Below are 27,950 nucleotides of genomic sequence, written 5' to 3' on the forward strand. Positions count from 1 at the left end.
GTACAGTAAATGGCCATAGACATAGGGAAATTATGCTGCCATGTACAATGTCCAACAGAAAACTGAAATGTAAAGTGAAGTTACAGTGTCTTACCTGTGTATCACTGGAAGTACTGCTGTATGAGAGAACTTCTGTTGTCCACATCTTCATCCTCTGCGTCCTCTTCTTCACTGTCCACAGGCTCCACCGCTGCCACAAGACCATCCCCAGGCTCATCCTTCTGCAGAAAAGGCACCTGGCGTCTCAAGGCCAGGTTGTGCAACATGCAACGATGATCTGGCAAACCTTCTTGGGTTAGTAGTATAGGGACCACCTATCAGATGGAGGCACAGGAACCTGGCCTTCAGGAGGCCAAAGGTTCTCTCAGTAATCCTCCTTGTTCGCCCATGTGCCTCTTTGTAACGTTCCTCTGCCATTCCTCACTGGGGTCAGTAGCCATGAGAGGTTGGGGTATCCAGAGTCACCTGCAAATATCGAGGGACATCTGTTAGACACACACTAACCCTTAGGGACAACCCCATACCCAGACACCAACATATACTGGGTGGGGACCTTGGACTCACCTATTAGCCACACCCAGTGCCTCTGGAGTTGAGCCATCACATATGGGATGCTGCTATTCCTCAAGATAAAGGCGTCATGCACAGAGCCAGGATACTTGGCATTCACATGGGAGATGTACTCGTCCCCTAAACACACCATCTGCTCATTCAGAGAGTGATACCTCTCAACGAGGAAGGGGTGCCCGTCGTACCCTGACACCCCAGATGTTCTGCATCCTGGCGGTGGCCTATCCAGAGTTGGATGGGCGCTTGAGGGCATCCCAGCAGCCAAAAGGGGGTGAGCACAAATTCAGATTCATGAGTTTGCGCGCGTTAAGGTTTTACCTGGGTGGGGGTATGGACTGCGGATTGTCCCTAGGCCAGGGCGAACATGGCAGGGTAGGTCCCTTGTTGGGCAGGCTCTGAAGCACTCCAACCCCAATGGTGTTAGTGGGCATCTACTACTGGTCAGGACCCTGTTTGTTTCAGTTGTGCAGCTGATGGCGTTATGCTATGTACCCCATGAGCTGGTGACTAGCATTGTAACTGGTAGTGCATGGGCTAGTGCATAGGGCAGCTCCCTGTGTGTTATGTACGCCAACGGTAGTGTTGTTGCTGGCATTGACCAAGTGTATCCTCTGTCTCTTCCCCCCCTTTTTGTTTTGTCACCCTCTCCTTGTGTGCATTAGCATCATCTGGCGGAGGAGCAGAGGCACCGGCGACAGAGGGAGCTGCATCCCACATGGGCCTGGAGGCCGAATCCACCAACGGTGAGTGCACCAGTGGGACGGAGGACGAGGGAAGCACCATGACGGAGACAGGCGGGGACACTACAGACAGCGACTCCTCTGCCGAAGGAAGCTCCCTGGCGGTGGCGGACACCTCTGTGCCCTCCCCAACAACAGGTACAGCCACCACCCCCCCTACCAGCACAGCCCTTTCAGCAGCCCCTCAGCGTATTTCCCGTGCCCGCTCACCCAGGAGGGTGGGCATCTCCTTCGCCCCAGGCACCTCAGGCCCTGCCCAAGTCAGCCCTGCTGCCTTCAGTGAGGAGGCTATTGACCTCCTGAGATCCCTCACTGTTGGGCAGTCAGCCATTCTGAATGCTATCCAGGGTGTCAAGAGCCATTTGCAACAAACAAATGCATACCTGGAGGGCATTCACTCTGGCGTGGCAGCTCAAAAGAGAGCATTTCAGGCTCTGGCCGCCGCACTAATGGCAGCCATTATTCCTGTCTCTAGCCTCCCCCTCCATCTTCCTCTACCCAGTCCCAATCCCCTCAACCTCAGCCTATCCCATGCACACCGTCAGACCAGCATTCACCCAAATCAACACAGAGAAGTGGCACACGCAAACACAAGCACCACACTTCATCTCACAGGCACTAACACAAGCACCATCCCCATGCAGACACACCAACATCCACTGCCTCCACTGTGTCCCCCTCCTCCTTGTCATCCACCTCACTCCCAGTAGCGTCTCCACTCACATCTCCATGCACTACATCCTCATCCAGTACCTCCATCACCAGCATGCCCATCACTACACACCCCTCACTGGCAGTCACCATCCCCAAATCCATGCACACGTCCCCTGTGTCCTCTCCCACTGTTTCTGTGACCCCTCCTCCCAAAGTACACAAACGCAAGCACACACCCACCCAACAGCCATCCACCTCACAACAGCATCCAGCTCATGCACCTGCACCCTCCCTCTTCCTCCACTCCCAAACCTTTGCCCTCTTCCCTCCCCAATGTCCCTAAGAAGCTTTTCCTGGCAAACACTGACCTCTTCCCTGCCCCCTTCCCCCCCCGTCTTTCCCCTCGGGCCAGGGAGGCCAAAACCCACCAAGTCCACGTCCGTTTTGGTTCCTGCAGAGGCTCAAAGGAGGCATCCATCAGCCCAGCCAGTGTGCCAGCAACCCCTGCCAAGCCAAAGAATATTCCGCCACCTGGCAAGGTGAAGAAGGGGACAGCATCCAACAAGGGGAAGGATCCACAACCACCCAGCAAGGCCGCCTCAAAAGACTCCAGCTGTCAGACCCAGGGTGACACACCATCTGCCAAGGGTAGGAAGGGGCACAAAACACCAGCCAAGGCACTTAACTGTCCAAGCCTGCAGATGAAGGCCTGGTGGCTACCAGCATAACCGCCAGCACCACCACCTGCACCGTGGGCAGCACCGCCACAAGCACTGCCACCTGCACCGCCACTTGCACCGCCGCAAGCACTACTCCTGTCAGCAGCAGCAGTCCCAGTGGGCAGCCGTCCGAGGCTGCAGGAGACGGGCTGGAGCCTCCCCCCACCACTGGCAGCACTGGCACCTGCACCGCCGCAAGCACCGCCACCTGCACCACTGCCAACAGCAGCAGCCCCAGTGGGCAGCCGTCTGAGGCTGCAGGAGAAGGGCTGGAGCTTCCCCCCACCACTGGCAGCACCTCCACCAGCACAGGCACTACCACCACTGTGCAGCCTTAGCTGCCGGCGGATGGACTGTAGCCCTGCCTCCTTGGACTATCATGCATCCTGGTCACTGCAAATCTCGTGGCTCTGACACCCAGGTGAGGGACTGTGAACTGGCACCCCCCAAGTGCTGCATCACTGGGCACAAAGCCCCCTCCAGAACCAGTGGAGAAAGGCATCCACTCACCCTATCCTTGGCAGGATGAAGCACACTGGGCACAAAGCCCCTTCCAGAACCAGTGGAGAAAGGCATCCACTCACCCTATCCTTGGCAGGATGAAGCACACTCGGCACAAGGCCCCCTCCAGAACCAGTGGAGAAGCCATCCACTTGAGAGACTGTGGCCTTGCAATCCCCAGGACCAAGCAGTGGGCAAACCACCCACTTGAGAGGCTTGAGAGACTGTGGCTTTGCACTCCCCAGGACCAAGCAGTGGGCAAACCGCCCACTTGAGAGACTTGAGAGACTGTGGCTTTGCACTTACCAGGACCAAGCAGTGGGCAAACCACCCACTTGAGAGACTGTGGCTTTGCACTCCCCAGGACCAAGCAGTTAGCAAACCACCCACTTGAGAGACTGTGACCTTGCTCTCCCAAGGACATCACTGTGGGCATGGAGCCCCCTCCAGGAGCAGTGGCGTTGTACCATCTTCTGGCTGAGGTGCCCCCCTTCTCCCTGACGTGCCTGTGTGTTTTCGACCTGATGCCCCCGCAGTGTTCTCTCTGTATTGAGGCAGGAGTCGAGTGTGGGCTTGGCCTATGTGTTTTGGCCCAGTGGGCCACGGGCATTTTGAGTGGACATTGTCCCGCCTTTTATACATATTGTATATTTTGTAAATACTGTTTTTGAAATATTAACGTATTTCTGACTATTTCTAATATAACACTCATTTGACTCCATTACTTTTGTCCTTGCGTTATTGCAGAGGGTTACAGGGTGTATATGTAATGTTGTTGCATGTGTTTATGTGTATGGTGTTGGGATTGAGGGTGGGGGTGTTGCGTGTGTGTGTCGCTCTTCCTCCCCCCCCCCATGTGCTAGGTGCAGTACTCACTGTCGTCGTCGCCGCCGCCGCCGTTGGTACTCCTGGTATATGAGAAGGTACACCAGCATGGGGAGGACCTACAGCTCGGGCTCCATGGCGTCCTGGTTCTTCCTTGAGTGTCGAGAGGTGAATGGTTTCCCTTCAAAGTACTGTTTCCGCTGTAATTTTGATGATGTTGGTACCGCCCCGGAAAAGCTGGGGGATGGGCAGGTTGTAATGAGGTGGGTGGTACATTGTCTTCCACCTGCCTGTTGGCGGTTACCGCCACGGTGTTTAACACTCCGACCGCCACAGCGGTAGCAACAAAGTGGCTGTTCTGTGTTGGCGGTTTCCGCAGTGGTCATGATTCCCTATTTGTTACCGCCGGCATGTTGGCGGTATTACCGCCGCTTTAACACTGACCACCATGGTTGTAATGAGGTCCTAAGTTCTTTTTGGTACTATTTTTACTTGCAACTTTAAAATTCAATATCTCCAGTTCTACTAATTGGAATTTTGTCATTTGTGACTTGTTTCATTTAGTACGAACTTTGTTGTGGGCTCCTTTTATGGTGTGTTTTCACTATATTACTGTTTGAAGTGTTGCACACATACCTTACACATTGCCTCTACATTATACCTGACTGCTCTGTGCTAGCTACCAGGAGGTTGAGTACAGGTTACTTTGGGATTTGGGGGTTTGTTATCCTTACGAATGTTGTGGTTGCTGCTTGACCTGAGCTCACACACCAGTCAACCAACAGGCCAATTTCTTACAGTGTGCTAATGGTGAAACTGGGTGGAAAGGAAGTGGAGAGGGCAGGGCACAATGTCTGTCTGAAAGGAGCTCCTAGCAATTTCAAATGTGGGCAGTGGGCCGAATCCATACACTAATCTGTGGGAGATTGATCAGGTTCTGGAGGACCTGCCAGTCTCTCTTTATTATTGAGGAATGGCCCAATAGGACCATAGGTGGCACCTGCCACGCAAAAATAAAAATAAATCATAAACAAATAGCCCAAAAGAAAAAGGTGATGGATAAATTTAGTCCTATCCATTTGAAAAAATGCAGTTGGCTGATCCAAAACGGTATGGACACCACATGGAGCCAATGCCTGAAGAGTACTCACCCAAAAAAGCCAATGGGTGAAGTGGGCTTCCCAAAAGCCTTTTCTGTTTGTCTTTGCTAATGTATGTGTATGTTGTATTTTGTGTTCGGTCTGTGTTGTATGGGGTGTGTGTAGCTCTTGCCAGTCAGCTAAAGCTGCCTGGGACGAGACCTAAAATGTTGTGCATCATCCTTGGATACTTTCTAGTAAGAGCACAGTCTGCAACAAAATAGGCCGATGCATGACACCAATAAAATACATTGTGCATTAAACACAATCTTCAAAAATCCTGAAAATTGGCACAACCAATGTTGGACAACCTGTATTATATTATGCATTTTACATGTTTACTTTGCTAAAATATGACTGAATTACCTATCTTGCCAATAAAGTACTTCGTACTCTATATTTAACACGATGTGGTATCAAAATATTTGGTTTTAAATAACATGCTTCAAAAATATTCTATCCAGAATTTCGGCTATCACAATATTGTGAAAGTAAGTATATAGGTAAATATAGCTTTATTAATTTTAACTCCACGTCTACCTAACGTCATGATATAAATGTCTTCGAGAACAAGGATGTGGAGTTAAAAATAGTAAATCCCTACTGTCAACATTCTGTTATAAATTGTCATCACTTTGTACATGGAATAAAGTATTTTTCTGTGCCTACCCACGTATATACTTATAAACCCTTCTTTTAGTTTTAACCCTTGTCCCAACGTATTTGGCTTCACTTTCGTTCTGCTCTAGCTTTTGTAGTGTGCTAGACCTTGACTACAACTACCTATTGCATTTAATGAAATGCATTGGACTTGGTTCTGCTTCATCCTTTCCCCCATTGATAGCACAGCATTTATTAATGAGGTGGTTTCCGTCATGGGAAGACTGCAAGGATTGAAGGCCTCGTCAAATGTGGTTCTGGCAAAGCAATTCAAGAATAGGTACCACAATATTTTAGACGGTCGGAAGTTTAGAAGACGTGTAAAAAAGGACTCAGATTTGCTAGGTTTGGATCCACGCCACTTGAAGCCGTAGATGACTCTGGTAAAGAGCCGCATCCAGAGATCCAACCTATACTGGATCATATGGGGAGTGGATAATGCTGTCCCAAGCGCTGCTTGGCCCTGCGGTTCCCATCCCCTGCCTTCAGCCACTGGTCAAACACATACGGCACTGCTCCTGTGTCATTTATACCGGACTGATAGCTGGTGGTAAATGCCGTTGGGAAAGGGCCCATTAACGAGAAAGGAAGCGGGAAATATCTACCAAAAAAGGACCTGTTATTCCATGTCCACGTGTTATTCTCAGTTTGGAGTCAATACGTTTGGTGCTGAGATATAAGCCAGGATCAGAGATTTCGGGTCCCCAGTATCTCTGCACCAAATATCGGGCACTTAAGGAACCCATAATTGTGGTCAATTTACAGTCCCCCCATAAACTGGACTACTGTCAGCTGTGGAGCCGTTTGAACTTGTGACCTGAAAATCAAAGTTTATGCCAAAGTAGCGTATTTCACTTTCTGCGCCGTGCTGCCAACTAGGACAGGTGAAGGCAGGGGCGGGTTCATGAACTGATACGTGTTCTAGGACTCGTTTGTGGTACTACTGAATGCAATGTCATTGCCCTGTGCCAACCGTTAATATTTATACTTGCGCGTGTGTGAGAGATTGTTTTTTTAATAGATAGCACCGTTTTTTTGCTGCGTGTTTTATTTTTTACAAGTTTCTATGTTATCTTTCCTCAGATATTCAAGTACATCAGTTTTAATAAAACAATGACTCAACTGTCTTCCACACTCGCTCGTTGTGCAAAGGATATTCTGGGCTTCGCCATCATGTTCTTCATTGTTTTCTTTGCCTATGCACAATTGGGGTACCTCCTCTTTGGCACCCAAGTAGAGAACTTCAGCACTTTTGTGAAATGCATGTGAGTATATGCTTTTCATTTTCTATATATGGGGGAGATGGTGAACAAACACTCACCTAAATCAGTATGATCCTCAAGTTTAGACAGCAGTGCGCGTTCTGGTTAACATTAAACATCTGTTGCCTCTTAAGGCCTCTTTAGACATCTGTTGTGTGTTTTAAGAGCGATGGCAAAGCCAGTAGATCTGGATTTAATATGACAATGTCTGTAAACACATCCTTGTATAAATAATGTTTCCATGCATTAGCTCACTGTACCTTGATCTATTAGGTTTGTGAATAATTGGTAGTGGTGATAGTGGTTTGGTGGTGGTATTAACTGCAGCTGTTCTGGTGGTGGTATTACTGTTGGTATTGGTGGTGATATGCACATTATGGTGATGTAGTATTAGTTCTTTAGTGTTAGTGGTGTATGGTGTGATATCAGTGCTGATGATATTGTTGGACAAGCTTGTGGTAGTGGTGGTATTTGTTATGGTGTTGGTGCAATTGACATTGATGGCAAATGTGATAGTGATGTGACATTAGTTGTAGTTTTATTATAGGTAGTAGATACATTAGTATTGGGGCGGTATTAGTGGTGTTGGTTCTATTGGTGATGGTGTGTCTGGTATTCTTGTTGGAGATGGTATTAATGCTAGAGTATTGGTGATTGTATTGATAATAATGATAGTGGTATTGTTTGAGCAGTGTTGGTGGTGATGTGGTATTGATGGTGATTCTGTTGAAGATGGTGTCAGTGATTTTACTGGTGTTGTTCATGGTGGTAGGGTCATATGGTTATTATGGTGGTGGTATTGTAAATGGATATGGAGGTGTTGGTATCGTTTGTGGTGGCAGTCGTGGTAATGATAGTGGTTTTGTTGATGGTATTTGTGGTTGTATTCATGTTATTGTTGGTAGTGGTTATATTTGTGATGGTGTTTGTGGTGGTATTGCTGGTGCTGGCATGGATGTTAATGATAGCCTTGGTATTGGTGCTGGAATTATTACTTGTGTTTTATTATGTGTGCAGGATTGGCAGCAAGTTTGGCGATGTGTTAAGGGTAGTGGTGATAATTGTGGTGCTATCAGTGACGGTGGACTTGGTACATGTGGTGGTGATACTGGTGATACTATGGCTGTGGTATTTGCATTGTTATTGTAGGGGTGATGTTGGTAGTTGTATCAGTACTGAGGCTTTTAGGTTTGGAATATTTTTATTGATGGCTCTGGTGGTGATGTTGGTGTGGCATTGGTGCTCATATTTGTTGTGATATTGGTGGTGATGTTATTGAATTATTACATATATATAAAGTTATCTCAAGTAGCTAAAACATGTGCCCTAAACTAATCATAACACCTTTTTTTTAATTGTACAGCTGATCTATGGTACCACTAAACAAAATGCATTTTTGGCCCTGAGAGCCCCACCCCCACCACCTGGCTCCGGGAGGCAGAGTATTCCTACCTTGCACCCAAATGTTTTTACTTTTTTTCTCTGGGCAGCTGACTAAGTCCTCTAGTCTTAAAGTGTCTGCTGTCACATCTCTGTTGATGTGGTGGCTGCCAATCAAATCTCATCTTGAGATCTGTTGGCACAGTGGATCTTCAGCGGCATGAAATATACAATCTTTTTTAACCTTAATATTTCAAGAACTACTAAATGGATCTACACTAAATCACTAAAAGCACACTTTCTGGACCGAGATCTAGGTTTTTGCCAAATTTGGTGTAATTCATTTGAAGCTGATTTTATCAGCTTGCAAGTCACTCTAGAAGAACTATAACTTCCCTCTTGTACATGCACAGTTTACACTCTTTCATATTGCATCCATTATACTATGTTAAATCCTAGAATTCATTGCAACACTTATGGCCCCTCAAATGACATAATTTGTGAGAACACTGTGTATGGTAGAGTGGCGAGTTATAGTTCATTTACTATGGCTAGCAAATTGACAACACTGTGTATGGAGGTACATGAGTTTTAGTTATTTGAAGGTGGTGCATAAATTATAAATTTAAGGTATTTCTATAACTGGAATTTCTAATGTTTGTGCAGTTTACATTTGGTTTGTATGGATAGAATAAATAAAGTTCTAGTTATTTGAAGGTGGTGCATAAATTATAAATGTAAGGTATAATTATAGCTTTAGAATTTCTAATGTGTGTGTAGTTTAAGTTTGGTGTGTACAGAAAGAATAAATAAAGTTTTCCTAACTATAACTAACCTTTAACCTTTGTTTTTTTCACTGCATTTCAATGTCTTTTATTTTTTAAGAAAAACGTGTTTCAAATTATAGAGTGCAGTGTCGTTGAATGGAGTGTTAAGTGGAGTGTGATACAGTACAGTCAATGACTGTCGTAGAGTGGATTGTCATACGGTAGAGTAGAGTGGCATAGAGTAGAGTGGCATAGAGTGGAGTGGTGTAGAGGCAAGTGGCATAGAGTGAGACAGCATAGAGTAGAGTGGCATAGGATGGAGTGAAGTAAAGTGAAGTACGGTAGAGTGGTGTAGAGTGGAATAGCATAAAGGGAGTGGTTTAGAGTGAAGTTGAGTGGCGTGGAGTGGAATACCGTACACTGGAATGGTGTAGAGTGGGATAGCATACAGTGGAGTTGCGTAGAGGTGAGTGGTGCATAATATAATAGCGTACAGTGGAGTGTTGTAGAGCGGAGGGGCATAGACTGCGTGGTATACAGTAGAGTGGAGTGGCGTAGAGCCGAATAGTGTATAGTGAAGAGGCCCTGAGTGGTGTGGAATGCAGTAGTGTGGTGTAAAATGGAGTGATATTGAGTGGATTGGGGTACAGTGGCGTGGCATAGAGAGGAGTTGCATAGAGGATAATAGTCTAGAGTAACAGGGCGTAGAGGGGAGTGGTGTAAAGTGGAGTGGAACGGCATAGAGTTGAGTGGCATAGAGTGGATTGGCGTAAAGTGGAGTGGTATAGAGTGGAGTTGTGTAAAAGGCAGAGGCATAGAGAGGAACAGTGTAGGCTAGAGTGATATTTTGTGCAGTGGAGTGGAATAACATAGAGTAGAGTTGCGTAAAGTAGAGTGGCATGGAGTTTAGTGGTGTAGGACTGATTCTGGTAGAGTGAAGTGGTGTAGAGAGGAATAGTGTATTCTAGAGTGGCGTTATGTGGAGTGGTGTAGAGTGGAATAGAGTGGAGCGGCATAGAGTGCAGTGCTGTAGAGGGGAGTGACATGTAGTTCAGTGATGTAGACCAGAGTGGTATAGAGTGGCATAAAGTGGAATGGCGTAGAGTGGACTGGTGTTGAGTAGGGTGGCCTAAAGTGATATACAGTTGAGTGGCATACATTTGGATCGCACAGAGTGGAGTGACGTACAGCGGAGTGCTGTGGAGTGGAACAGAGTAGAGTTGGGTGGCATAGAGTTGAGTGGCATAGAGAGGAATGACAGAGTCTCAGCTGGCATAGAGTGGAGTGGCTTAGAGTGGTGTACAGTGGAGTGAGGTAGAGTGGAATAGTGTAAAGTGGATTGGCGTGGAGTGGCATAGTATGGAGTGGTATAGATTGGCAAGGAGTTGAGTGACATAGAGTGGAATAGCATAAAGTGGAGTGGTGTACAGTAGGGTTGCATAGAATGGATTGGGGTACAGTGGCGTACAGTCAAGTGGTGTAGAGTTGAGTGTCATAGAGGGGAACAGTGTAGACTGGAGTGGTGTAGAGTGGAATAGCATAGAGTAGAATGGCGTTAAGTGGAGTGCCATAGAGTGGGGTGGCGTAGAGTCGAGTGGCATAGAATGAAATGGTGTAGGGTGGAGTGGCATGGAGTGGAATAGAGTGGAATTGTGTAAAGTGGTGTGGTGAAGAATGGAGTGACATAGAGTGGAATAGCGTAGAGTGGAGCGTCATACAGTGGAGTGGTATAGAGTGGATTACCAGAGAATGGAATGGCACAGAGAGGTGTGAATTGGAATAGCGTAGAGTGAAGTGGCGTACAGTTGAGTGGCATAGAGTAGAGTGGTGTAGAGTGGAACAGCATAGAGTGGACTGGTATAGAGTCAGTGCCCTAGAGTGGCGTGGAGTGGAGTGGTGTGCAGTGGAATAGCATAGAGTGGAGTGGCATAGAATGAAGTGAACAATTCTCGCATGTCCGTCATCTCAGAAAATTGTGCAGAAATTTATATTAGAAGAAGCCAACCAATAAAGTTTTTTGGGGCAAACATCTTATACCTAAGCAAGGAAAAAAAAAACTTTTGAAAGGAAGTGAACAGCATTCATAAAGTGCCCTCCGCAAATAATAACTCCAATATCCCTGAGGCCATGTGGGTGGCATACTTACTAACCTTTTTAGCCCCGAATAGGAGACCAGTTTAAAAATCCCAGCTGGCCACGCAACACAAATCCCACCAAGGATAAATCAGAAGATACATGTGCAAATCATCATATATGATATTACTTAATGTAGACCCCAGGTGTATCTGCATCAAAAACCCCATCATAGGTAGCATTAGCGCCACAGTAATTTCAGACAACAAAATGATTACAGCTCATGGTATATCCTCGCTAGATACTGCCAATCAGATTTTCATAAATTGAACAAGAAAGATAAACTCATCCCAAATTGAGAAAACTGTAATTGGAGGACATCATGATGGAGCACTGGGGCCTAACAGCATCCCCAGGTTATTTATAAAATCAGTATTGGATATTGGGTCCTTAACAGCTTTCTACAGACTCAGACTATCCCTGACTGGGGTTGAGGCTTGATTGTCAATCAAAATTTCAAGGGCTGTAACAGGTCTAAACCTGGCCGCTACTGCTTAGTACCTCTACTTGACAATGAAACAAAGAACTTTGCCTCACACATTCTTGAGGAACTACGGGCCAGATGTATCAACTGATTTTGCACTCGCAAACTGCGAAATCGGCCGTTTGCGAGTGCAAAATTGGGGTCTGCAATGCATCAAATGCATTCGCAGACCAAAAAATGAAAATCGCAAAAATTGCAATTTTCTGCGTTGCGACCTGGATTTTGCAAATCGCAATTTGCGATTCGTAAAATCCAGGTCGCAAAGCAATTCTGCAAAAAATCGCAAATTGCGATTTTTCGCAGAATGGTATTTTGCACTTGCAAAATACCATGACCTGCAACCAGGTGGTAACCTGGTGCAAAATTAAAAAATGCAGTACAACTGCATTTTTAAATTAGATATGTAAAGCACACATGCCCTTTTGGCATGTGTGTACTTTACATGTGCAAAAAAAAAATGGGGTGCAGGTGAGGGGGCCTTAGGCCCCCAGCACCCTGTCCCTTTGCTTTTCCCAAATTGCGATTTCTGTTTCAGAAATCGCAATTTAGGAAATGCAAAAAATTCGCAGCTGTGGGCCAACAGGCCAGTATCGCAATTTGCGATTTGGTAATTGCATTTGCGATTTTTAAGAAATCGCAATTACCGACTCGCAAATGTGATACATGGCCCTTTGCGAGTCTGTAATTGCGATTTCTTAAAAATCGCAATTACCAAATCGCAATGGGCCAGATTCATACATCTGGCCCTAAATGCCTGGACCTCGGATCAGAGTCTTATACCAGTAAGCCAAAATGGCTTCGCTCAAGGAACTGGGATCTCCACTAACATTATGGTGCTGGCTCTAATGTCTGACCAAATGCTTTCAAAGTGACAGCTACTGTATCTGTGCTTTATTGCTTTTAAGTTTTAAGGCTCTTCTTGACTGTATATCGCACAATCTTTTCTAGTCTAAACTAGCAAGCTGGAGAAAACTGCAACATTTGGTGCGAGCAATACAACTACTACACACAGAAACCTGGTTAAAAGTAAGACTGGTTACAGCATTTGACTTTCAAGCAAGATTGCCACAAACCAAGGTCTAAAAGAGGGCTGTGTGTTGGCACCCCAGTTATTCAGTCTTTTTCTGGCCGACATGACCACCGCCCTCGACCTAGTCAACTCACAAGAGTTGAAGTTTGGGCACTTTCAAATCTGTTATACTCTGGTGATGTAATTCTTTTAAGTAACACCACAATCTGCCTCCAACATTTGCTTGATGTACTTAATCATTACTCTGCCGCCGATGGAATGGTTATAAATCAGCCTAAATCTATAGTTATTAGTAGCCACATCAAGGGAAATCTCAGATAGTACCTGCAAGGATAAGCCCTTGCCAATGTAGCTGAATACAAATACTTAGGGGTCCCATTACCCACAAAAGGTTAGTTTCAGTCTCAAAAATTACAAATCTCTGGCACAGGTGTTTCATTCTCTGTATGGCATATTGAAAGGACCAGGCCCTGCCCCCCTCTTAATGATTACTGTTGCTGAGCTTCTACCAACCCTGATTTATAGCAGTGAGGCACTATGCAGCCGCAACACTGCACTGTTGAACACAACAGTCTTGAAAGTGTACAGGAATACATTTAATCTGCCTAAAAATGCCTCACCAGCCCAAATATGTCTTAAATTTGGGATACTTATTGATGAAAAATCATTAGCTAGACAGGTCATCTAGATTAAAAGCGGCTACAGTCTGAAAAGATCAACTGGCTACTCCAGTAACCCAATCTTATGGTCTCTGTTGACTAAATTTCCAATCGAGGTGTTGACATCGCCATTCATTATGCCACCGGTGCCAGCTACTCCTTCATCAACGTCGCAAGCTTCAGCTCCAGTGCCCCTTTTGATTTTTACAGTGACATTGTTTATGCCGATGATGCCACAAACTTCTAACATTCCTCATGGTCCAAGGCAAAGATCCAGAGAGGACCAAAGACTGATGGAGGAAGCTCATTTAGTCTTCGGAGAACAAGACTCACAGGAAGAAGAGGGAGAGCTATTGAGCAGCCTTAATAGACCCATATTTTGAGGGGCTAGGAGAGGCAAGTGGGTTAGATACCTTCCAAGGATGGGAATTGCTACATAAAAAGTTATTCCACTTCCTGAAGTCATGGATATCATTCTGTCATCAGGATGTGAAAGGAGGCCTCCTCTTGCATGGTTAGCCCCACATTTTTGCTGATGTTGATGTGTTCTAGAAGTTGTTTGTGCCCAGGGCCCCTGCTAACCAGGTTCCCTGGGCCAGAACTCTTTCCCTAAATCTGTTGTGATGTTTAGCACTATTGGATACACTCTTACATATCACTGTAAGCCCGTAGTAAATGGATACCCAAGTACCCAGTGCATGGGGTATTAGGAGTAGCCGACTGAGGGCAGCTGCACTGATTATGCCACCCTCTAGGTCCCTGCACCCAGCACTGCAAGTGTAGGATGAGTGTACTGGGGCAAACCTAAAAAAGACAAACTCAACATGACACACTCCTTGTGTGTCCTGTCCACCCTACACTGCATATGATATGGGTAAGTTACCCCTCTGGCAGGCCTTACAGCCCTAAGGCAGGGTGCACCATACTATATGTGAGGGCATAATTGCATGAGCAGTATGTCCCCTCTGTGTCCTTGCCAAACCTGGGACGTAGTGAGTGAACAGAGCAGCCATTTTAAGTACATGTACTGGACACTGGTCAAGCACGAGTTCCTAAGCTACATGATGGTCACTCTGCAGCCTGGGTTGTTTGGTATCAAACGACTCAGAATGTTAAATCCAAACTGGTACCAGTATTGGATTTAACCCTAAATATACCCAGCGGTCACCTTAGCAGTGCCCCCTGCAAAAGCTAACCTAACTGGCATAGTTGCTGACTGGTTCCATCCAGCCTGCCACTTCCAGACAGCCAGTATACAAACCTGGGGGAGAGCCTCTCTGGTTTGTAAAACAAAATGCCCTTCCTGGGTGGAGGAGCTAACACCCCCTCCCTCAGTAATGTGCAACACTCAGGCGGTGAGCTTTAAAGGGCCACCTCCCCTGACACTCGAGCCTCCAGGCCTGCTGATGGCTTCCCCCTTTGCAAACTCCCACTTTTGGCAGGAGCAAAGGAGGAGTGGCCTCACTGAGCATGCACCACCCATAGGGGCTTGAAAACGAAATGGACCCTCCATTTCAATTTCCTCCATGTTGGGTGGCAGGAAAATATCTAGTAGGGTTTAGGGAAGTGACCCTTCCGAGAGGAAGTGGTCACTGTAGTGGGTGTAGCCACCCGAGGTTAAGTGTCCCATTGGACACTACCAGGTTCCCCCTAAAATGCCCACTAAATTCAGTATTTAGTGGGCTCCCCTAGACCAAGAATTTAGATTCATCTGGAAGAAAAGAAGACAGCACAAAAGAACACACTAAGAGAGAACAGTGGACCTTCTGCACCAGAAGAGGCTCCAAGACCCCTGCTTGCTGCACCAGAGTCCTGACAGTCGCTGCTGCAGAGGAGCTGACCACTGGACTGACCTCAAAAGACCCCAAGGACCTCCAGGCTTTGCAAATAGCCTGAGATCTCCCTCCTGAGTGGAAGCACCACTCAAGAAACCTGCAAACCCGTGAGGGACTCTTCACCAACCGCATGATATCTCCGCAACCAGAAGTTGCAGCTAGACCCAATGACACACCAACGACAGCCAGGGCGAGACCTGCAAGTGTATCAAGTTTTGTGGCACAGCGCCCTCACATAGCCGAGTTGTGCCAATACCTCAGGTACTGGCTAGTGCACGTGGGACACCACCAAAAACAGCTTCCCCAGAGCTGCAGCTGGACCAGGAGGAAGCCCCAGTCGAGGGACTTCAGTGACACCCCAGACCTCCTGCCAGAGTGGGCGTGACATCCTGCAAGACCCCAAGAAGACTTACCTCCAGCTCCAAAGGGTCCCTTTGCACACAGCATCCAAGACCTCCAAAACTCCCTGCACCTGGCCGTTCTGAACCTTGCATCGCGGGATCTGATGTGTGCCCCGGGTCTCCAACCCCTTGCAACCTCAACAGCCCAAGGGGACCCCCAGGCACCAACTTTAAATCTGCAAAATAGCTCCTTTTCCTGGTGGCCCTGTGCCTTTGCCAAGAGACTTTCCAACACTGCTCCTACCACAACTGGGAGCTGCCTGAGGCTCTCCAGCCTGCACAAGGTGCCCACCGACTGCTGCGACCTTCCTGCAAAAAAAGAGACTGGTAACCCAACTATATGATTTTTAATGCATTTTTAAAAGTGACTGCCTATTGATTCCTATGGTGCGGTACTACGCACAGAAAGACTAACTTCACTAAAACCTTGAAAAGTCATATCTCAAAAAGTACTTAACATATATTAAAGATCTTGGTCTTAAAATGTATATAAAAGTTTGAAGTATTTTTAGAAATTCTGGTCTTGAGTTATTCATTGTGTGAATGTGGTGCATGATTAGATTTGTGAGTATATCAAATACTTAGCACATCTCCTGGATTAGCCTAACTGCTCAAGCAGCTACCATAAAAATTGGAGCATTTAGGGGGTCTCATTTTTACCTCTGGAAACCAATATGTGGATGCCTTGACCTCACGCACAGTGTGCCAAGCTTTGTACACTACATAGAGGGTCAGCTTCCTACACAGAAAAGCTGCAGAAATGGCAAATTTACCCCTTCTACTACAAAGCTGAAATCTAATATTTTAAGTGAGGTGCTTCACTGTTCTTAACAGTCCTCTAAACCTCCACTACCCTTCAATAAGGCTTTCACAGAGCCAGCCTTGAATATGTAACAGAAACCCATGACAGCCACAGCTGTTTCAAGGCCAATAACCAGACATTATAAGCCAGCAGCTGGTGCTCCTTCATTTTTATCATGTCATCCTACACCAGAGAGTCTGGTTGCTCAAGCTTCATGTTCTTCAAAGCAGACACCACGTCACAAATTATGACCATGGCGGTGATGTCTCCGAAAGACAGCCAATGTACCACACCGACCGCCAGGGTGGAAACAACAGGCGCCACGGCGGTAGCCGCCTACAGTCAGGCAGTAGACAAAGTTATACCCACCATATTATGACAACCCAAACCACCACCTTTTACGGGGCGGTACCAACGCATCAAAAGCCTGGCAGAAACACATCACAGAAAGGAAAGGACCCACCATTGGAGACACAGGGAAGAACCACGCTGCCATGGAACCAGAACTGCAAGCCTTTCCGATGATCTTCTACGTTATGCTCCACCACAAACACCAGCGGCGACAAAGACGATGACGGTGAGCACAGCCACCTAGCACACAAGGGAGCGGGGAGAAAAACAAGAGTGACACGCACACACTCCATACACACACAACCCATACACAGAACCAGCTGCACAAGAAAAACAATTTATCCCCGTAAATCGGCTGAATAATGCAAGGACAACAGGAATTGACTAAAGTGATTGTAATAAGAAAAACATCAAAAATAATAAGGCAATGTGGCAATGCAACAGGTATGTTCAAAAAAGGGACACTGCCCAGTACACAGGGGCCACAGGGCAAAGTCTAAGGCCCCACTAGTTCCAATACGGAAAGAACACTGCAGGGGCATCAGTTGTCAAATAGGCAGGCACCTCAGGGGGAGGGGGAGGCACCTCAGCCGGATGCAGAAACAAAACCACTGGTTCTGGAGGGGGCAACATGCCCTGAGCATGGTCCTGGGGAGTGCAAGGCCCCAGTCTCCCAAGTGGGTGAATACCCCACTGGTTCTGGAGGGGTCAACATGCCCATTGCTTGGTCCTGGGGAGTGCAAGGTCACAGTCTCTCAAGTGGGTGACTTGCCCACTGGCTCTGGAGGGGGCAACATGCCCATTGCTTGGTCTTGGGGAGTGTAAGGCCACAGTCTCTCAGGTGGGTGACTTTCCCACTGGTTCTGGATGGGACAACATGCCCATTGCTTGGTCCTGGGGAGTGCAAGGCCACAGTCTCTCAGGTGGGTGACATGCCCACTGGTTCTGGTGGGGGCAGGCCGCACAGCAGCCCACGGAGGCAGGATCATATGGCGTCCACCGGCGGTGGCAGCTGCACTGTGGTGTTGGTAGTGGGAAGCTCCTGCTCAGCCCCTGCACCCTCCGATGGCTGCACTGTGGTACTGGTAGTGGGAGGCTCCTGCTCAGCCCCTGCACCCTCCGATGGCTGCACTGTGGTGGTGATAGTGGGAGGCTCCTCTACTCACTGATGGCTGCACAACCACGGGTGGCGGTGGGGGCTCTGTGAGAGCTGCTGGTGCAGGCTCCTTCCCCATTTTGCTGTCTGGTGCAGGCTCCTTCTCCTACTTGCTGGCTGGTGCAGGCTTCTTCCCCTTTTTGATGGCTGTTGTAGGCCCTTTCCCCTTCTTCCTGGCTGGTGCAGGCTCCTTCCCCTTTTTGCTGGCTGGTGCAGGCTCCTTCCCCTTCGGTATTTGTGGCCTGGATTCCTTTCCACCACGAGTAGGTGCTGATGCAACTGGGCCCGTGGACTGTTTGGTTAAGGTGCTTGGCTTGGTTCTTGGCCATATGTTTAGGACAGGTAGGAGGGTAGGGAAAAAGTCAATGGTGGAAACACAAAGCTTTTTAGGGACATTGGGGAGGGAAGTGGGAGAAGTAATGGGAGTGGAGGATGAGGGAGTGGTTGTTGGAGGTGTTTGTCTGCTGGATTTGGGTTCAGGTGCATGGGTTGTATCCTGTTGTGAGGTGGATGGCTGTTGGGTCTCTGAGTCAATGTTCCCAGTAAGGCGCGCACGCGCACCTTTCCTTCCCCCATCGCGCAGGCCCCTTCGGCAAGCGCGCACGTTAATAAATGCCTTTTAGAGCGATATACGTGCTCCCCTAAGGCAGATAATGCTCATATTTGAATCTGGATTGAAGTGAATGAAAACAGCGTTTAAATGCCGCAGGGAGTGTTTTAAACATCATTTGGCGTACTTTAGCATACAAGCGAGCAAGTGATATTTATGTTGAAAATTAATGGTTAATGAGCTAGGAAATGCTTCAGAACAGTAGGAAATGTGCTGTTATCAACTTTTCCATCGTTGTCATACTTCATAGTTGTTTATATGCATTATCACTTTCTCAGATCAAATAAGCCTTTTAGAGCGATAGTCGTGCTCTCCTATTGCAGAAAATGCTCATATTTGAATCTGGATTGAAGTGAATGAAAACAACGTTTAAATGCTGCGGGGAGTGTTTTAAACATCATTTGGCGTACTTTAGCATACAAGCGAGCAAGTGATATTTATGTTGAAAATTAATGGTTAATGAGCTAGGAAATGCTTCAGAACAGTAGGAAAGGTGCTGTTATCAACTTTTCCATCATTGTCATACTTCATAGTTGTTTATATGCATTATCACTTTCTCAGATCAAATAAGCCTTTTAGAGCGATAGTCGTGCTCTCCTATTGCAGAAAATGCTCATATTTGAATCTGGATTGAAGTTAATGAAAACAGCGTTTAAAGGCCGCGGGCAATGTTTCCTCTGTTTTCTCTAACTTGGGTGTAGGTGGCACTTAACAGGTCATGTCCTTGGGGTGTGCAACCAGGTCACAAAACTGCCTTGATACCCTATTGCATGGAGCAATGATATCCCTTTTTTGCTTTAGTGGTATGGAGAGGCTAATGCCAAAGATCTTGGCTAGTTATGCGCTGCACGCGCGTGAATGGTCAATTTCTTGGCGCACGTATCCTTGGCTGCAGCACACAGAGACCGCACACTGCCACACACAGTGGAAAAAAATTAGAGGGAACATTGCTCTGAGTGCTTGGATTTGTGTACTTTGGGGGGGGGCAGACACGGTGGGAGAGGACACAGGGGATGGGTGCATGGATGTTGTGGCGGTGTTTGCTTGTGAGGTATGTGTTATGCTTGGTGTGGTAATGATGCTGGTAGTGGATGGTGATGTAGTGCATGCAGGTGTGAGTGTGGACATAACTGGGTGGGAGGTGGAGGAGGAGGAGACAGTGGAAATAGTGGATGTTGTTGTGTCTGCAACTGAACGGTGTTTGTGTGAGTGCCTGTGTGATAAAGTGTGGTGCTTGTGTTTGCCTGTGACACTCTTGGGTGTTGTCCTGCGTGCATGCTCGTCTGTCTGTATGCTTGGGATGGGTTGGGGTTGAGGAGAATGGTACTGGGAAGTGGAAGGTGGAGGGGGGACGGCTGAAACAGGGACAATGGCTGCCATCAGAGAGGAGGCCAGAGCCTGGCTCGATCTCTGTTGGGCCGCCAGTCCACTGTGAACGCCCTCCAGTAATGCATTAGATTGCTGCATCTGGGCTGCCAGCCCCTGGATGGCATTCACAATGGTTGATTGCCCTACAGAGATGGATCTCAGGAGGTCAAAAGCCTCCTCACTCAGGGCAGCAGGGCTCATTGGGGCAGGGCCTGAGGTGCCTGGGGCGAAGGAGATGCCCACGCTCCTGGCTGAGCGGGCACAGGCAACTCGCTGAGGGGCTGCTGGGAGGGTGGTGCAGGTACCGGGGTGGCGGCTGTACCTGTAGCTGGGGTGGTCACAGAGGTGTCCACCACCACCAGGGAGCTCCCATCGGAGGAGGTATCAGAGTCTGTATTGTCCACTCCAGTCTTTGCCGTGGTGCTCCCCTCATTCTCTGTCCCATCTGGTACACTCAGCGTCGGTGGACTCTGCCTCCAGGTTCCTGTGGGATTCAGTTCCCTCTGTCGCCGGTGCCTCTGCTCCTCCGCCAGATGATGCTAATGCACATAAGGACAGGATGACAAAACAAAAAAGGGGTGAGAGACAAAGGATACACTTGGTCAATAACTGCACCAACACCACCGTTGGCGTACACAGCACACTTGCATACCGGGAACAGGCCTACGCACTATACATTGCACTACCAGTGATATTGCTAGCAACCAAGGCATGAGGAGGAGCACACACCGCCAACTGCAGCACACCTGGGACACATACAGCCCTGACGAGTAGTGGATGCTAACAAGCTAAGTAGGCAGTGTTTCCCCTTCAGACCCTTAGCCACCAGAGGACCTACGCTGCTGTGTCTGGCCTGGCCTAGGAGCACCCACTGACACCCACCCACCACCCCTCCAACCGTTTCCTCAATGATGGCCACTGTACTCACTACCTTGTGGCTGCTGTGATGCCCTCAAGAGCCCATCCAGCTCTGGATAGGCCACTGCCAGTATGCGGGCCATCAGGGGGGTCAGGGTTCGAGGGGCACCCCTTCCTCATTGGGAGGCCATCCCCAGCTGGGTCTCCGTGGTCTTCCATACCCAGCGTATTAGGTCCTCCCACCGTTTACGACAGTGGGTCCCCCACCTGCCATAGACCCCCAGGTTCTGCCTCCTTGGGGATGGCAAGGCATATACCCTTCTTTTGATGGACGCTGACCTGCAGAGGCAATATAGACAGGAGAACACCATTAGCCAGACAGTCCATCCTGTAGCACGAATGACCCACCATACCCATTTCCATCACTATTGGTACACACATAGCCCAGCACTCTACATGTACCCAGCCCAGAGGACATCCCTCCCCCTTACACAGTGCCTTTACACACACCTCCATACATTCATGCCACATGCATCGTGCCCACAGTGTACTCACCTGTTGATTTGGAGGCCCGTACAGCAGTCCGTACTGGGGTAGGACCCCATCCACCAGTTGCTCCAATTCCTCTAAAGTGAAGGCTGAGGCGCTTTCCCCGGTAGGTTCTAGACACAGGTCACAGCAGCACATGCAGTGTAGGTCCTCTCCTATGGAAGGTTAGAAAACAAGTGAGGGATCAGACAGAAAATGGCAGTCACCTCCACAGCGGTGCATACGGTCACCGCCGGCGTAGATCACCATTGGCCACTGTACCCCATAGGGCCCAATATTAACCAATGAGGAATTGCACAGCAGTTCCCGACCACTTCCCACCATGGCGTCCAACGTCAGCGGCATTACCTCACTTCCACCTGTCCCTCCACACAGGACAGGCGGACGCCATTTCGGGGTGGGGGGCGCAGACCTATGGAATAATGCTGCGTGACAGGAGAAATAGGCACATACTTGACAAATCACACTGTCCCATAACATGTTTACAGATTGCAGACTTCTGTTGTGGCTCCATTATTCAGTTTGTGACAGCCTCCTCACTCTTTTGTCCCTTAGATACCGTGTACAGACCCCCAGTGGACTTGGAGGACAGACACATAATACTCATCTATAGACTGGACATGGCCACAATCACAGAGCTGTGTGCCCAATTGGAGCCTGCCCTGATATCTGCTATCTGTCACCCCACTGGGATCCCGCCTCTTGTTCGACTGCCATCAGTTCTCCATTTTCCGGCAACAGGTCCTTTCCAAGTGACAGTGGGCTTGGTGGCAGGAATGTCACAGCCAATGTTCTCAATAGTGCTGACAAGAGTACTGTCTGCCCTGATCAAACACATGTGCAGCTACATTGCATTCCCCCAGGTTGAGGATTTGGCTACTGTGAATGGCGAGTTGTATACAATGGGACATATCCCCAATATAATTGGGGTGATTGATGGAACACATATTGCATTTGTTCCCCCCTCCCGGCCAGAATAAACAGGTGATCAGGAATCGTAAGAGTTTCCACTCTATCAATGTGCAGATGGTGTGCTTGGTGGAACAGTATATCTCCCACGTCAATGTTAAGTATTCCGGGGCGGTGCATGATGCCTTTGTCCTAAGGAATAGCAGCATCCCAAATATGATGTGATATTACCCAAACCTATCATGGCTGTTGACCCCTGTGAGGAATGCGAGGACAAGGGCAGAAGAACATTATAATGAGGCACATGGGTGAACCAGTAGGATCGTTGAAAGGACCTTTGGCCTCCTGAAGACCAGGTTTTGATCCCTGTGCTACTCACCCAAGAAGGTCTGCCAGATAGTGGTGGCATGCTGCATGTTGCACAACCTGGCCCTCAGACGCCATGTCCCTTTTCTGCAGGAGGAGGAGGAGGCTGGAGATGCCCCTGTGGCAGCAGTGGAGCCTGTGGACAGTGAGGATGAGGAGGCAGAGGATGAGGATGTGGAAAACAGAACATCTGTAATCTGTAAGTACTTCCAATGACACCCTGGTGAGACAGTGCAACTTTACATTTCAATGACTTCAGTTGTAATCTGTGTGGCATTGGCATGCTGATATTTCTCACTTCTATGCCCACTTACTGTTCCCTCTGGCTATTCATTTTGCATATGGTGGTGTTTGACAAATACTCCTGGTGTGATCACAACAGCCAGCTACAGGTCATTAATTCTATGCCCATTCTATGTACAGATCATTTGCAATGGTTGTACCTGTTTCAAACAAAACATATTTGAAATACATAACATACACAAAATGGATTTTATCAAAGGGTGTTTATTGAAGTGCTAATATATAGAGGGGATTATGCAATGGGATGGAGTGATGATGGAGGAAAGTCCAGGGTATTGTTCCAGTCTGTTTGTAGCACAGGTGCATTGTCAATGGGGACCTGGGGAGGGGAGCAATGGCAGTGCAGGGTATTGTTCCAGTCTGTTTGTAGCACAGGTGCATTGTCAATGGGGACATAGGAAGGGGAGCAATGGCAGTTCAAGGTGGACAGGGTGACTGAGTGGGACACAAGGGGGACAATCAGGAGAGTCTAATTTCCTGGCGGGGGTTATGGCAAGCGTCTCAAGCTTCGCAAGTTACGTTTGTACAGTGGTTCATCTTCTGTAGGAGGAGTGGCACTGGTGGCCTGTGAGTTCCATGGCGGGGCCTCCTGGCCCACTAGCGGAAGTGAAAGCTGTTCAGATGACTGGCTAGGGGCAGGGGCCCGCTGGTGTGACACTGCCTCCCTCATAATGTTGGCCATGTCTGCCTGCACCCCTGCTATAGAGATCAGGCGGATGTTCATGGTCTGCAAGTCCTCCCTGATCCCCTGGTACTGTCCCTCCTGCAGCCGCCTGTTCTCCTGAATGTTGTCTAGGATCTGGCCCATCATGTACTGGGAATGTTGACAGTCTCCCAGGATCTCGGAGAGTCGGTTCCCTGGTCCTGTCCTCGCCCTGGCGCACAGCAGTCCTCCCAGTGTCCCTGTTGGCCTGTGCCTCTGTCCCCTGAACGGTGTGCCCACTGACACTGACCCCAGGTCCCTGATTCTTGTGTGCGAGGTGTGGCCTGGGGTCCGTGTAGAGGTGGGCACCCTGTTGATTGACGTGTCCTGGGGACAGAGGTTTGGGGACACTGGGTGGGTGCTGTGATGCTGGTTCCTGATGGGGGAGGCTCTGTGGTGATTTGTGACTGGACTTGGGTAACCGGCTGTCCAGTGGTCCCTGATAGGCCAGGTAGATCGCCCAGATCCTGACGACCAGAGTTACTGTCATCACTGTGGGCCTCTTCAGTTGGGGGACTGGATAGTGCTGGCACCTCCTCTCCGGTGACATTGGATGGGGTACCTGTAGGGATGTAAATGATGTGTTATGGTTATGACATATTGTATATCCCTAGCTTCCCCTCTATGATTGGTGTTGCCCTGCCATCTTTTACTTGTGTATGTTGGTGTATAGAGGGATTGTTAGTTGTCTATGCTGTGCATGCTTTAGTGATGAGTGTCCATGCAGGGCTGTGAGGGGTGTCCATGCATTGGTACAGCATGCAGGGCTTGGCATTGGGATTAAAGAGATGTGATGGTGGAGTGTTTGGGATGTATTGGAGTGATGGGAGTGAGGGTTGAGGGTATGTGATGGCATGCAGGTAGGGGGGTGATAATAGGAGAGAGTTGACTTACCAGAGTCCAGTCCTCCTCCTACTCTGGTCATGCCCTCAGGATGCAGGATTGCCAAGAGTTGCTCCTCCCATGCTGTGAGTTTGGGGGGATGAGGTGGGGGTCCACCGTCATTCCTCTGTATAGCGAGTTGGTGTCTTGATGCTATGGAACGTACCTTGCCTCGTAGGTCCTTCCACCTCTTCCTGATGTTGTCCCTTGTTCTGGGGTGCTGTCACACGGCTTTGACCCTGTCCACGATTCTCTGCCAAGCTCCATCTTCCTGGCTATTGGTATCTGCTGCACCTGTGCTCCAAATAGCTGTGGCTCTACTCTGACTATTTCCTCCACCATGACCCTTAACTCCTCCTCAGTGAAACAGGGGTGTCTTTGTGGTGCCATGGGTGTTATGTAGTGTGTGTTGGTGAGGGTGTGTTGGGTAATGTGTTGGGGTGTGTGAGGGATGTATGGGTATATGTGGTGTGTGTATGTAGTTGTGTCCAAGGTCTTGGTATCAGTCTTGTGCCAATGATTTGTATTCGTAAGGGGTTGTGGGTAATGTGGGTGTTTGTTTTATAGTGGTGTGGGTGTGGTTTGTGTATGGGTGTCGGGTGTGTGTTGTTTGAATTGTCCAATGTGGAGTTGTTTTGTCTGTGGGTGTCTATTGTGAGTGCAGCGTTATGTACCGCCAGTGGTTTACCGCTGTTGAATGTCTGCTGTGGTCATTCGTGGATCATAATGTGGTGGGCGTTGTTCTCTTGGCGTAACTGTGTGGGTTTTGATACCACCACTTATCACTGACCTTTTGGCTGGCGGATGTGTGTCTGTGGCTGAATTCTGTCGGATTGGTGTGTGTGTGTCATAATATTGTGAACGGATATCCGCCACGGTAAGTTGGCGGCTGTCAGCGTGGCAGTAAGCAGGATTTACCGCCAGGGTCATAATAAGGGTGTAGGAGGCTGGCCTGGCTTATAGTGGGTACCTTGTGGTACTTACACCTTGTGCCAGGTCCAGTTATCCCTTATTAGTAGAATAGAGGTGTTCTAGCAGCTTAGGCTGTTAGAGGTAGCTATAGCAGAGCAGCTTAGGCTGAACTAGGAGACATGCAAAGCTCCTACTATACCAATTATATCATAAAGCACTATATCACAAGAAACACAATACTCAGAGTTACTAAAAATAAAGGTACTTTATTTTAGTGACAATATGCCAAAAGTATCTCAGAGGATACCCTCCTATAGGAGGTAAGTAATATACACAAATTATATGTACACAAACCAAAAGCAGGTAAGTAACAGTTAGAAAAGTAGTGCAAACAATGTAGAATCACAATAGAATGCAAAAGGTAGAACCAGGCCTAGGGGCAACACAAACCATACACTCCAAAAGTGGAATGCGAATCACGAATGGACCCCAGGCCTATGGTAGGTTGTAGAGGGTCGCTGGGACTGTTAGAAAACACTAAGGGTGTCCAAGATACCCAACCCCAAGACCCTGAAAAGTAGGAGTAAAGATACCCTACTACCCCAGAAAGACAGTAAAGTTGAGATAGGGGATTCTGCAAGGACAACAACTGACAGCAAAACACTAAAGACGGATTCCTGGACCTGAGGACCTGTAAAGGAAGGGGACCAAGTCCAAGAGTCACGCAAGTGTCCAGGGGGGTGGTGGGGGGGCAGGAGCCCACTGAACCCCGGATGAAGGTGCAAAAGGGCTGCCTCCGGGTGGAAGAAGCCAAATATTCTGCAACAACGGAAGGTCCCAGGAACTTCTCGTTTAGTCAGAAGATGTCCCACGGCGTGCTGGAGGATAAAGAGTTGTTTCCACTCAGAAAGACCACAAACAAGCCTTGCTAGCTGCAAGAGTCGCAGTTGAGGAATTTGGGTGCTACTGGGGCCCAGGAAGGACCAGGATGTCGCCCCTTGGAGGAAGAGACAGAGGGGGCACTCAGCAACTCAGAGAGCCCCCACAGAAGCAGGCAGCACCCGCAGAAGTACCGGAACAGGCACTTAGAAGATCTGAGGACAGCGTTCAACTCAGAGCCACAAAGGAGGGTCCAAAGATGTCGGAGTCCAACTCAGCGAGTTGGGCAATGCAAGACGGACTGCTGGGGACCTGGGCTAGGCTGTGCACAAAGGAAGTCTTGGAAAAGTGCACAAAAGCCCGAGCAGCTGCAGATCACGCAGTACACAGGATTACTGTCTGGCGTGGGGAGGCAAGAACTTACCTCCACCAAATTTGGGCACAAGGGCCACTGGACTGTGGTAGATACTTGGACCCAGCTCTTGTGTTCCAGGGACCATACTCGTCAGGATGAGAGGGTACCCTGAGGACTGGTGATGCAGAAGTTTGGTGCCTGTGTTGGCAGGGGGAAGATTCAGTCGACCCACCGGAGATTTCTTCTTGGCTTACAGTGCAGGGTGAAGGCAGACAGAACATGCACCACCAGGAAACAGTCAAGAAAGCCAGCAGGATGAGGCGCTACAATGTTGCTGGTAGTCGTCTTGCTACTTTGTTGTGGTTTTGCCTGCGTCCTGGAGCAGTCAGCGGCCGATCCTTGGCAGAAGTCGAAGAGGGAAGTGCAGAGGAACTCTGGTGCGCTCTTGCAGTCGTTATCTGAGGAATATCCCAGAGGAGAGACCCTAAATAGCCCACAGAGGAGGATTGGCTACTGAGAAAGGTAAGCACCTATCAGGAGGGGTCTCTGACTGTCCATTGTGCCCCAACACCTCTGCATCCAAGATGGCAGAGGCCTGGGACACACTGGAGGAGCTCTGGGCACCTCCCCTGGGAGATGCTGGTCAGGGGAGTGGTCACTCCCCTTTCCTTTGTCCAGTTTCGTGTTAGAGCAGGGCTGGGGGATCCCTGAACCGGTGTAGACTGGCTTATGCAGAGATGGGCACCATCTGTGCCCATCAAAGCATTTCCAGAGGCTGGGGGAGGCTACTCCTCCCCAGCCCTTCACACCTATTTCCAAAGGCAGAGGGTGTAACACCCTCTCTCAGAGGAAATCCTTTGTTCTGCCTTCCTGGGACCAGGCTGTCCAGGCCCCAGGGGGGCAGAAATGTGTCTGTGGGGTTGGCAACAGCTGCAGTGGAGACCACGGAAAGCAAGTTTGGCAGTACCCAGGTTCTGTGCTAGAGACCCGGGGATGCATGGAATTGTCCCCCCAGTACCAGAATGGTATTGGGGTGATAATTCCATGATGCTAGACATGTTACGTGGCCATGTTCAGAGTTACCATGGTGACGCTACATACAGGTATTGACCTATATGTAGTGCACGTGTGTAATGGTGTCCCTGCACTCACAAAGTCCGAGGAATTTGCCCTGAACAATGTGGGAGC

The 27,950-nt window shown here is 48.6% G+C and overlaps 1 protein-coding gene across 3 annotated transcripts in view; it reads left to right on the top strand.

Annotated features, from left to right (window-relative positions):
* Positions 1–27,950, top strand: part of LOC138300760 (polycystin-2-like protein 1) — a 2,286,574-nt gene that overhangs the window by 1,264,413 nt on the left and 994,211 nt on the right. For all 3 annotated transcript variants that reach the window (XM_069240515.1, XM_069240516.1, XM_069240517.1), the window contains one exon: positions 6,892–7,073. In XM_069240515.1, coding sequence (XP_069096616.1) covers positions 6,892–7,073 — 182 coding nt within the window. The remainder of the gene's footprint in view (positions 1–6,891; positions 7,074–27,950) is intronic.

The sequence above is a fragment of the Pleurodeles waltl genome, chromosome 6 (genome assembly GCF_031143425.1).
Source record: "Pleurodeles waltl isolate 20211129_DDA chromosome 6, aPleWal1.hap1.20221129, whole genome shotgun sequence".
Classification (NCBI taxonomy): Eukaryota; Metazoa; Chordata; class Amphibia; order Caudata; family Salamandridae; genus Pleurodeles; species Pleurodeles waltl.